This window comes from Schistocerca gregaria, chromosome 1, assembly GCF_023897955.1.
Source record: "Schistocerca gregaria isolate iqSchGreg1 chromosome 1, iqSchGreg1.2, whole genome shotgun sequence".
Taxonomy (NCBI): domain Eukaryota; kingdom Metazoa; phylum Arthropoda; class Insecta; order Orthoptera; family Acrididae; genus Schistocerca; species Schistocerca gregaria.
This window is the reverse complement of record NC_064920.1, coordinates 730972390-730985102: the sequence shown is the minus strand read 5'-3', so window position 1 is coordinate 730985102 and position 12713 is coordinate 730972390. Positions and strand designations below refer to the sequence as shown.

Genomic DNA, 12713 nt, shown 5'->3' with positions numbered 1-12713 from the left:
AAAGAATGGGGTGGACACATCCTACCGCATCAAGAGTGGGTGTGATTGGGGGGCGGGGGACGGAGGAGAGGTGGTCTGTAGAGGCGGACCAAGGGCTGAATACAGCAAGCAGGGTCAGATGTATGTAGGATGCAGTAGCTGTACAGAGGTGAAGAGGCTTGCTCTGAATTGACTAGCAGTGAAGCTGCATCAAACGAGTCTTAGGACTGGGACCGCAACGACGACAACAGATAAAATATTGCAGACGACTAATTAAATCCATCATTGTTGTAAATGATTTACAAATTGTATAAACTTTCTAAAAACGTTGAGCAAAATCCTTTGTTATTATTTATGTTAGCTACTGCACACTGATTTTTGTATTATGTACAACAAATAGCAGATTTTATTTGCTCCTAATAAATTATTAACAGTGAATAATTATTAATCGGAAATAAGAAAGGACTATACATAAGCATGGAGAACACATTCTTTTTCAAAAAATACGTTTTAATTTTTCCTAGCGTTGAGTGAAGCAAACTCATTGGTTACGTCATTAAAGTGAAATGTAGTAGCAGCTGTGCCGTATTTTACCGACAAAATAGCTCAATTTGTCTGTTTGCTTCACCTGTATTTCACCTTAAGCGATTTTTTTATCATATGCAACTAGCTGAAATTGAGTTGAAAAGATGGTACTGTCACTGGAATTATTGTAAATGTCCTAAAATCTACTTCGATGTCGTAACCCATACTTTGAAAAGAAAACCACTTGAAAATATACAAATGGGTAGCTGTGTCAGCGCTCTAAATCGGCTCTTTGTACTGGAATTTGAAAGCCGCGATATAGTTTACTAGCACAGCTGTATCGATATTTCTGCTATATTTGACGCCAAGATCTGTTGCATTTTTCAAAATAAGAGACAGAGCTCTGATTTACGACGTTGCTAACACGATATTAAAGTAAGGTGAAATTCACCTATTATTCTCTCAAATAATTTGAACCGTCCTAGCTGAAACAGTTTCACTCCAGTCCTTAGTTTGCATAAATCGCCGAAAATCTAAAGCCTCCGTCAAATAGTATATTTGTTTCAGCACCTACTCGCCAACTTCTGAGACCTTACAATACTGCAGCAAAGTTGCAGCAAATACACTCTATCGTTGGACATGATCTAGCTGCTTGATCGGCAGCTGTATGAACCAAGTGTACTGTCCAAGGCCGGTTCTAGAGCCGAAAACATTTTCCAGCACAAGCGTCTCATCATTTGGTGCCTCTCCTTTCCCACTTTTTCCCTCTTACGCCGTAGTCTTCGCTAATAATTTTGATACGCATTGTATACAAAACTTTTACTTGGGGGCTCCTGGCGTCCCTCTCAGTTTGGCGCCCGAAGCGGCTCTACTAATCGCGATACGTTCTGCATAGAAATCTCACAGTTTCGTGGACGCACTGGCAGTCCTTTCAGCTTTCTCCTTTTGCACATTTTTGAGATATTCCCTCGTTTGGCACTGCTGTCTTTTATCTAATCTCACATACCTTTGCGGCACTATAAACAAGAATCGTGCTACGTTGTGTTGTGATCCACAAAAACACAAAAATATGTGAAGTGCAGCAAACAGTGGCACCACACCGTATAGCTGTACTGCCCCCCCCCCCCCCCCCCCCCAATCGGCGCCAGGGCACAACACTTTTTGGCGCCCCCTCCTCCTCTCCTCGGTGTCCGGGCTACAACACTACACTTTAATGCCCCGCTCTCTCTCTCTCCAGCAATACGTATAGTAATATAACGTATAGAATTTACCCTAATAATAACACAGGATGTACGGAAATTCAAACTACTAGGACTTTTAGAGGGGGGAGGGGAGGGGATGAATAGATGATATTCTGAAAAGAAGTCCATGTCCGGAAATGTACCGTTTCCATTCTACGGCGGTTTCAATTCAGATGTTTAACTCCTCCACTTCTGCTTAAGGAACTGTATTAGGCGTGACGTAGTACGATTATTATTAGGTACTGTAACAATTCGAAAGGAAGTATAACGAAACATCCATTTATCACTAAATCTCCTTTGTTTGTATTAACACTTAAACATTTCGTGTTTACATTATTCCAAAACAAAAAAGAACCTAGAATACTGTACGTTCAGAACAGTACTGGTGCATTACAACAGCGGCTCGATGTGGAGGTCACCAACGTTGTTACAGACACTGAAACTACGGAGGATGTTCTGGAACACATTCTCCATCCCGTTTGGTCTCTTAAGTTTCTAGTGCAGCGGCCAGCACATCATCTTCTGTCTCTACAGGAGTCTCGTAAATTAAAATTTTCATACGACGTTAAGTACGATCAGGTCACCGTCTGATGTAATACACGTCGTCCTATTGCATACCAGGTCAAGCAACTCTCAGCAGAAGGGAACGCGTTACTCATCTGAATTAAAACGGTCGTAGAACGGAAATGGTAAGTTTGCGGACATAGGTTCCTATTTAAAATATTATGTATCCAATCCCGTCCTCAGGTCCTTGAAGTTTGTAACAGGATTTTCCGAACACCCTGCATATTTTCCGAAAAAGCTTGTTTGTCTTGACGACCATTTGGCGTCCCTCTGCAAGTGGCGATCGAGCGTGATAGGCCTCCTCCTCCCCCTCGCTATTCAAAAATGTGCAACCAGATACTTCCGGTACGAGCGAAAATCGGATATAAATTGTGTAGGCCAAATCAACAACGTTTATAACGAACTGATTTTGGATTTAGAAAGCAAGCCAAATGTTTCATTAGCAAAGCAAGTCATATGTTTCATTACAATATCAATAAAACAAAACGCATTTTGTCAAAAAATTCGCTCTTTCTTGTAGCTGTGCGGACGGATCTGTAACACTTTCGGTAATCTAGCATCAAGTATTAAAAACATAATCTCGCCTTTCAATATGAAAGAAGTAATAAGCCACCTAAGACTTTGCTGTCTGACAGCATGGGCGTTGAAGCTTCTGGGGAAGGAGGCTAAGGAAATCGGGCTCTCGTTTCTGAACAGGAACCATGCTGGCAATTACCTCAAGCGACCAGAGGGGAGGGGGTGATAAGGGGAATAACGGGAAACCTCAGTATGGATGGGCCAACCTGGATTTGAAGTGCCATCCTCCCGAAAGTGGGTCCAGTGTCTTACCACTGCGACGTATCTCTCAGCTTCTCTCAGAAATAGCTAGACTCAAAGGACATGCGACAAACTGCTTGATGAAACGTGCAACATCTATGAAAAATTGGCCTCTATGAGTGTAAACTGCCTAACCAACGAATTACAGCACTAGAGAAGCACGTCCAGAAGCTTTGCGAGGGCGAGAGGCTTACAGAGCCTGTAACAGGATTTAAAGTGTCACTTTTATAGAATGACTGACAGCATCTGTCTGCTACAGTTATCTAGTTTAAGAAACATACCAAGTTATATACGTACACAGCGACTGACTTTTCCTCATATCTAACACCAATGACAATTCTCTTTAGAATGAAGCACTTCAATTTTTCAATTACATTTTCTCACAACTTTCCTGTTTCCAGCACGCCTAATGTCAATGAGAACTTTATTTAAAGCAGTTCGGATGTACGTAACAGGACACACGGCTCTTGTGATAGCTCAGTGTTCTTTTCCTTTCCAAGCTAAAAACGTTTTTAAAAGAACAGATTAGATTAGTACTTGTTCCATAGATCATGAATACGGCACTTTGTAATGATGTGGAACATGTCAGGTTAATAAAAGGTGTCCATACAAGATATTAAAATATTACATGACACTTAATATTTTTATTTATTTTTTTGTGGTGGTTGGGGAAATTACCCACTTACTATATCCAAAAATTCATCCAATGAGTCGAAGGAGTTGCCGTTAAGAAATTCTTTTAATTTCCTTTTAAATGCTATATGGCTATCTGTCAGACTTTTGATGCTATTAGGTAAGTGACCGAAGAGTTTTGTGGCAGCATCATTTACCCCCTTCTGAGCCAAAGATAGATTTAACCTTGAGTAGTGGAGATCATCCTTTCTCTTAGTGTTGTAGCCATGTACACTGCTACTACTTTTGAATTCGTTTGGATTGTTAATAACAAATTTCGTAGGTGAATATATATATATATATATTGTGAGGCTACCGTGAAGATCTCTAGCTCTTTAAATAAGTGTCTGCAGGATGGTCTTGGATGAGCTCCAGCAATTATTCTGATTACACACTTTTGTGCAATGAACACTCTTTCACTCAATGATGAGTTACCCCAGAATATGATGTCATACAAAAGCAGAGAATGAAAATTGGTGTGGTAAGCTAATTTAATCAGATGTATATCACCAAAATTTGTAATGACCCTAATAGCTTAAGTAGCTGAACTAAAATGTTTCTACAGATCCTCAGTGTGTTTTTTCCAGCTCAACCCCTCATTAATGCATACACCTAGAAATTTTGAATATTCTACCTTAGCTACCGATTTCTGATCGAAGTCTATATTTATCAATGGCGTCATTCCATTTACTGTGTGGAACTGTATATACCGTGTTTTATCAAAGTTTAATGAGAGCCCATTTGCAGAGAACCACTTAATGATTTTCTGAAAAACATCGTTTACAATTTCACCAGTTAATTCTTGTCTGTTGGGTGTGATAGCTATACTTGTATCATCGGCAAAAAGTACCAGCTTTGCATCTTCATGAATATAGAATGGCAAGTTATTGATATATATTAAGAACAGCAGAGGACCCAAGACCGAACCTTGCAGCACCCCATTCTTGATTGTTCCCCAGTTTGAGAAATCACCAGTTTTTTTTGCATATTATGCGACTGCTTATTTCAACTCTCTGCACTCTTCCAGATAGGTATGATTTAAACCATTGGAGCACTGTCCCATCCATACCACAGAACTTGAGCTTATCTAGAAGTATTCCATGATTTACACAATCAAAAGCCTTTGATAGATCACAAAAAATCCTAATGGGTGACTTCCGGTTACTCAGAGCATTTAATATATCATTAGTGAAAGTATATATAGCATTTTCTGTTGAAAAACCCTTATGGAAACCAAACTGACATTTTGTTAAGATTTTATTTTTACAAAGGTGTGACTTTATTTTAACAAAGGTAAAAAATACTTACATTCTACAATGGGTCAGAAGTGTTCATCCGGTTTGGAAGTACGGGGGTTGGGCGGAAGTATGGAAACACTGTGAGATATGCAGGCTTAGACATAAATGCAGATGCTAGCCAAACCTGGAGGTTGCGCTGTTGTATTTGACCATTGTGCAACTTCCTCAATACATTGCAAGTGTCAATAGTGGACAGAACAGTGTGCTGTGTAGTTCTGAGTGCATTATGTCACAGCTAAGTGAATTCGAACATGGGCATATTTTTGGTGTTCGTACAGTGCGTGCTTCCGTAACCAAGGCAGCCGAAGTGCTTGGCGTTTCAAGAGGCACCGTAGCAAAGTTTTATACCAGGGGCGTGCAGCGTCCCTGCACAGCCTGTCCAGGACCGTAGTCCCAACTCGCTCTGCTCGGTCAGCCAATAGCGAACCACCAATGCCCGCAGTCGTGCAGTGCCCCCACCAGAGCGCGAGTCCGCCCTTGCGACTCGGCATCTCAGGTCGCGCCCTCCCCCTCCTCCCCCCCCCCCCCCCAGGCGTCACAGAACGAAAACTGTTATCCGTTTACAAGCGGTTTTCTACTTCACACAGTATTTACTGACACAGTACTTCACCTCCGGTCTTACATTAAAATAACTGATGGCTGTAACATCATGAAATATATGGTTACTTAAATCTCCACCATTGCTTGTAATTATTAAATCAACTTACTGTTAGGTGCATGTGAAAAATCCCTGTACCCTACAATGCTGTGAAAACAGTTAATTTTATTAATGGCCATCCTACAAATAAGCAAATTTTTATAATACTAACCTAAGTATTTAAAAGATTTTATTGACTAACACGGGTGTAAGAGTATTATATCAGCAAAACTTTTGTCACTTTGTATAACGTTTATGTTTTTCTCACCAGGTACACCTTCGCCTAGGCGAAGTGTGGCTTATGACTGTAGCTTGTTTGACAGAAATTTTGTTAAAAAATCAACAGCTGTAATTTATTACTTCACAGACCAAACACAAACCTGTGTAATGTGCAAGACTATATGAATCATTCGTTAAAAGCCTTGCAGTTTGAGAAATTTGTCTGAATTCCGATCTAATTGCGTGCTTCAAGGTCCTTCACAATTTCCTAGTAGAAATTCATCTTACTTCTGACGATAATGGCAAGAATAAAATTAAGGAACTTTTCAAGGGATTTGAAAAAGAAATTTCAAACACTATTTCCCTGCTCTATCTAGTAATAATAGTTCAATTTGCAATCACTTGGAACAGACAATAATTTTGAAATCCAAATGAAGTGTAAATTGAGATGAGCAGCTACTCAAAACTTCCAATAACTAACATACAGAAAATAAAACTTTGCTGTAAGTTTCTAGTCAATCTTAAAGACAGTGTTTCCAGTGCTATCAAATGAAACGGTAACAAGTTTATTACCTGACTTGTCCACATACCTGTGTGAAAAGGCTTTTCTTTCTTACACATATATATATAAAAAATAAATCCAGGAATAAACTTCACAGCGAAAGTAATTTGAAACTGTCTTTACCTTTTGTGTATCCTGATTTCAAAGTTATTTCACACGCACTGTTCACAGAAATCCAAGGAAGGATTGAGCCAGTCAGTTCCATAATGAAAACTTATAGATTAACAGAGAACTGTAAAATACTTCAGTATTGCGTACCAGACCTGCCCATTGTGCAAAAGCACTATCAGCCCTTTTGATGAGGTACAGGAGAAATGTAAAACATTATAAAATCATTAGGACTGTTAAATCATTTGCTTGAATTCAGTTACTTTCATGTCACAGGAAGCACTTTTCGTGTTACACCCTTCATTTTACATCAAGCAATATTTTTCTTTGTAAAAGATCAAGAATGCCTGTTACTAGCACATCAGACCTTCATGATTCTCAAAGGAGTGCAGACAAGTCAGAAAGCAATTCCACATTCCGCACTTATGTGGCGCCTTCCCAGTGTTGCCTGTTTCCCGGTTGCACTGAGCCTTGTTGACAAATGGGCTTGGCAGGGTACCTGACGAGCCACTGGCCTTGATGACCCATTGCGGTTCATGCGCTCTTTTGCCAGCATCCTTTAGCCCAGCTACCCGTGGTGCCAGCAACAGGACAGAGTGGTTTGCTGGGCTCGGGCATGTAAATGTGGTGCAATGCATGGCTCTGATTTATAATGCATACCATTTTGGCTGATCAGGTCCATCCCATGGTACAATGTTTGTTGGCCAATTGTGATGCTGTGTTCCAAGACGACGGGGCCTCTGTTCATATGGTTTGCATCAACGAGCACTGGTTTTGTGAGCAAGAGGGTGAATTGCCACATTTCTCCTGGCCAACAGTCACCAGTTCTCAATACTATTGACCCTTTGCAATCTATTTTGAAGAGAGAGTGTGTGATCGCTATCCACCACCAACATTGTTACCTAAACTTGCCACAATTTTGAAGGAAGAAAGGTATAAGATTCCCCTGAAAACTATACAGGGTCTGTATTATCCATTCCAAGCTGACTGAAAGTTGTTTTGAATGCCAACTGTTTTTCTACAAAGTATTAGCCATGGTTATGTTTTGCATTTTAAGTGCTTCATATTTTTGTTCAATCGCTGTACTACCAAGAGGAGAAAGTATTGTGAATGCCTGTTTGACTGGTGAGAAATTGTAATAGAAATGTTGAAAAAAAGTTTAACTACACAGAACTCTAAGCAAGATGCCGTACATCTCTCAAGAATTTGCTTGAAAAACTCCAATACTCATCTTTAAGCTTAAAAATCGCCCAGTGCTCCTTAGCCCCCTATGTGCCAATCCTGTAGAGATTTTATGATAAAACTTATAGAAATAACAGCTCTCACAGAGGCACAGAAGCATTCATTCTTCCCACACACCGTCTGTAAATGGAAGAGGGACCCAACTTTAATTTATGGCCCAGAAATCCTCAACCACATAGTTTACTGTGATTCACAGAATACCGATGAAGATGTAAATGTTTAAATTATGGAGAAAATAAGAGTGCAAAATACTGACTTTTCTAAAATAACAGACTACTTTGTATACACAATAGCAAGGAAGAAGTCATGTGAGGCAAGAAATCAGGCCATCAAGCAAACACATTTCATTATGAGTTTAAATTTTTACATGGATATTCAAATTTATGTTCCTTGAAAACATCCATTAATCACTGTTTTGTCCTGCCATTTAGTATTAGATATTATTTAACTTTTGTGACTTATTATCTTGTAAGGATTCCCACAAGAAACAGTTTGGTTTTGTATTTAATCAAAATGTTACGAGGGTTGCCCAGAAAGTAATGCACCACTCATTTTTCCCTCAGCCAAAAGCAATCTTACGAATGTGAAACGTTATGTATGTATTATTTGAAGTATCCTGAGTGAGTGTGCCAAGTTCCCATCATGTCCAACAGATAGTGTAGCTGCAGAACAGTTCCAAAATGGCATCTTTAGGTGATGTACATTACAAGCAACGTGTCGTCATTGAATTTCTCACTGCAGAAAATGAAACTCTGGGGAATATTCACAAACCTTGTGCAAAGTCTATGGAGCATCTACTGCTGACAGAAGTACAGTTAGTCACTGGACATGGAGAGTGCGGTCAACAGAGGGTAGTTCAGAAAATCTCCGCAATTTACAGGAGTCAGGGAGACCATCCACGACTGTCACACCTGACCTAACCTCCTTCGATTTCCACTTGTGAGGGCCATTATAGGATGCCATTTGTTGAAGACATTTTCACAATTATGAGGTGGTGATTTACACGGTGAAGCACTGGCTACACCACCAGGACAAGGATTGCTACCAACAGGGCATACACACTCTTGTTTCGCACTGGAGGAAGGCCACAGAACAGGATGAAGATTACATGGAAAAATAGGATGTGTAAATAAAACACAGTTCTTTTGTGTATGTGTGTGTGTGTGTGTGTGTGTGTGTGTGTGATTCTCATTATGTTCAATAAAGAATTGTTGAAGGAAAAAATGCAGTGCATTACTTTCTGGGCAACCCTAGTACCTTGGGTAGTATGCAGTATTTGTTATTAGTCCAGTGGCAGAAGCCTGGGATGTGGAAATGTGGTACACTCAAAGTTTCATCATGGAATCTGCTCAAGAAGTATGTGAGTAAACAAAATCTTGGGGAGGCAATTTTGGGATTGCTGGGCAGTTGTAGGTAGACGCAGAATACCATTGACATGCTATGTACTTTAAGACATTCCCTTCTGTTTACGAAGGAAATCAGATTATGTCCTCGTGTTACTTAAGTAATGACTTTTGCTTTTACAGACTGGAGACGGTGAAGAATTGTAAATGCTATTTCAAAAATACTCCAGATTTCCTATGGCAGTCAGAATTAGAACTGTTGGCTCCTGCAAGTTGATCATCACTGCATCTGCTCAGTACGCATCTGCTCAGTACCTGTTAACCAGGACAATGGTGGAAAATAAAACGATATGGAACACCGTGCACACTGACCTCCACGCACAACTGCGGACAGATTCAAATATGACTTCTTTGTCATATAAAAGTTGTGCATCAATGGATACATCAAAATGGCATATCACAAAATTTTCAAAAATATACAATCTTAAGAGAATTTGCGACTGAAACACTGGAAAAATGTCACCATTCCAAAACTCCGGCTTTTGATTTTCTTCAACATTGTATATTTTTTGACATGCAATGCTCAATGGGAAGAGATGACAAACATCTTGATAGGTGGAGAGCAGTTAAATTGTGCAGGACAATTGATCCTGGCCTCCCTCCACGATCCAACAAACGAACAAATTTTCACTCATCGATTCAGTCCATATATGTAAAATCAAATGTGTATGAGACCAAGAAAGTCTCTGAAATTGTGTCATTTCATCTGTATAAGTGCCTGCACCTGGGTTTCAGGCTAGAACCCCTTTTACATTTGATGCTGAGGTGCTATTCCAGAACATGGAGAGCTTGGATATTCTGTTCATGTGTGAGAGGGGAATTTAAAGTAGACTGGAGCGGCAGTGAGAGTTTGGATCAAGAAGGGAGGCATGCTAGGGTAATCTGTGCAGTTGTGCGAACTGCTGCGGCAAGGCAGCTTAGTGGATAAGCAGCTGCCTAGTAAGCAGGAAACCAAGGTTCAATTTGCAGTATTGGTACAAATTTTCACTTGCTACTTCAAAAAACCACATATGTATGGTCAGACCAATAAAGTCTCTGAAATTGTATCATTTCATTTGCATATCTTGTTTCATTTTTTACACATACTCCTCCTGAAACTCCATCTTTTGCAATGAATTCACGAAAATACAAATCAAATTCTTTATTTCTCATTCTGAAAAACCTAGTTAACAGCTCTGTTTGCTGTACATAAAATAACTTTTACATTATGCATATGTATGTGTGTTACAATATGTGGGTATATACAGGTAGTTATATACATAAGAATTCCTCTTTTTGAATCTAGGGCAGAGACACAGGACATGTATTAGGGGTGCATAATAAACGATAATTTGGAAACGAGATGATTATTTGCATAAATGAATAAGGTGGTAATCTGCTCTTCGCTACATGACAAGATTAATTTAAAATTATCTATTAAGACAAAAATATAAATGATTTAATTTTTATAACAATTTAACTAACTGTAGATCTATAAAAAATAAACAGCGTAATGTATGTATAGTCAACAGGAAACTATGTTTATCAAGGATTATCAAAGGGCAAGTAATATTCAATGAAAGCTCGTATTGCTTTACACCTATCAAAATTTTCCAAAATGCAATTTTTGCACATTGACACAAATAACACAAAAATGAGTATTATAACTTTAAAAGAAACTTATACATGTGTTGTTTTTATAAGTTATGTATCCATGGCAAAACCCCAACAGACCTAAACTGAAATAAACTTTCTGCTGACAAAGTCAATTTTTCCACATGTAAATCCTTGAAAGTGTCTTTCCTCTCAAACAAAAAAGTCAGCCCCTCACAAAACCAAATAAAAATATTTATGCTGCCCATTAAGACTGATGTGAGAAAAATGAAAACACATGAAGATGAATGTAATGTACATGATGATGCAAAATATTTTGTCCTATGGACAAAGATGTCAGGATCCAGCACTACTACTACTTTCAAACTGCTGTCGTGCTCGCTGTTGTGCAATGCGCTGGCTGCGTCGCAGTCGTCTTCTCCCATTTTCTGAATCTTTTGCATCATCGTCAAGAGTGTCTGTTGATGCTCCATCTATATCTGCATCATCATATTCTGCACAATATGTCCACTGTGCCACAGAGCCATCCCACTGTAACAAAATTGACATAAGTACCACAGCCATCTTGCAATGTGATATATTACTTAGTGATGAAAATAATTGTCAAAGTAACACTTGCAAGTGATTTTGCTATTTCACAGTGTTAGCAAGTCAACTCTTGTTTTACATGCTGGAATGCAAGCTCTCTCAGAAGGAAGCATGTTCAGATTTCTAAACAGTAACTGCCATAGTTCGTGTTTTATGTAGCTGCTTAAGTCATTTCAATGGTGGTTGGGTTACATCCTTTAAATAAGGCTAACAGTCAATTTCCTTTCGCAGTTTAATATTCTATCTCCAAAGACCTCAATCAGATGGGGAATTATTCTCTCTCTCTCTCTCTCTCTCTCTCTCTCTCTCTCTCTCTCTCTCTCACACACACACACACACACACACACACACACACACACACACGTGTTGTGTAACAATATCTTCAGTTCTTCATTGTACCTGGAATTCACATATGCAAAACACAATCACGAGATAATTCAGCACTGTGTCGAAATTTAATTTTTTTTTTCTACCATTTATTTTACAATACAATTTTTTATGGTATATCTAGTTTAAATCAAAGTTGACCATCTTCAGATTTATGTAATTGGGTAACCAATCTGCTGTGTCTATAAGGAAACTACACATCAGAATTGTGATGCACCATACTATGCTGGTCTTCTGATGAAAAACAAGCATCATTAAAAATAGTGGTTAACTGCTGACACATTTACAGCAAAGTTCCAGAACTCGCCTTACAGAAGAAAGCCATCACCCTCAAATAACAGTAGGAACTACTAAGAGTTTGTTGAACAGGAAGTATAAAGTAAAATCATTCTGCTATAGCCGTAACCACTTATTCCATGGAAGTATTCCAACCCATTGGTGGTGGTGGTGGTGGTGGTGGTGGTGGTGGTGGTGGTGGTAGTAGTAGTATTTGGGGAGTGGGTGGGGGGAGGCACGTTGTTAATACGCCTAGAATAGACTAAAAATTGCACACGCATTGTTGGCAATTGTGACAAAAAGTAATGCAATGTAACACTGAACCCATTATCAGACATGACTAGTTTGAACATATAACCTGACAACTCACATGTCAGATATATGTAGTGGAATATACTACAATGCATGCAAGGTGCACTGTAGTATATTACACTATATACATCTGGCATGTAAGTTGTCTTGCTTTGTAAATGAATGAACATAACTGTAGTCCAGTATCATTGTCTGCTTGTTACAGGATCTTACAGAATGTTCTAAACTCCAGAATTAACATTCCTGGAGTAAAACAGGCTTCTTTCAAAGAATGAGCATGCATACAGGAAA

At 39.1% G+C, this 12713-nt stretch overlaps 1 protein-coding gene across 7 annotated transcripts in view; it reads right to left on the bottom strand.

Annotated features, from left to right (window-relative positions):
* Positions 1-10392: 10392 nt before the first annotated feature.
* The window catches only part of LOC126267100 (DDB1- and CUL4-associated factor 11), a 127471-nt gene continuing 125150 nt past the window's right edge, over positions 10393-12713 (bottom strand). For all 7 annotated transcript variants that reach the window (XM_049971997.1, XM_049971987.1, XM_049972033.1 and 4 more), the window contains one exon: positions 10393-11390. In XM_049971997.1, coding sequence (XP_049827954.1) covers positions 11196-11390 — 195 coding nt within the window. In that variant the 3' untranslated portion in view covers positions 10393-11195. The remainder of the gene's footprint in view (positions 11391-12713) is intronic.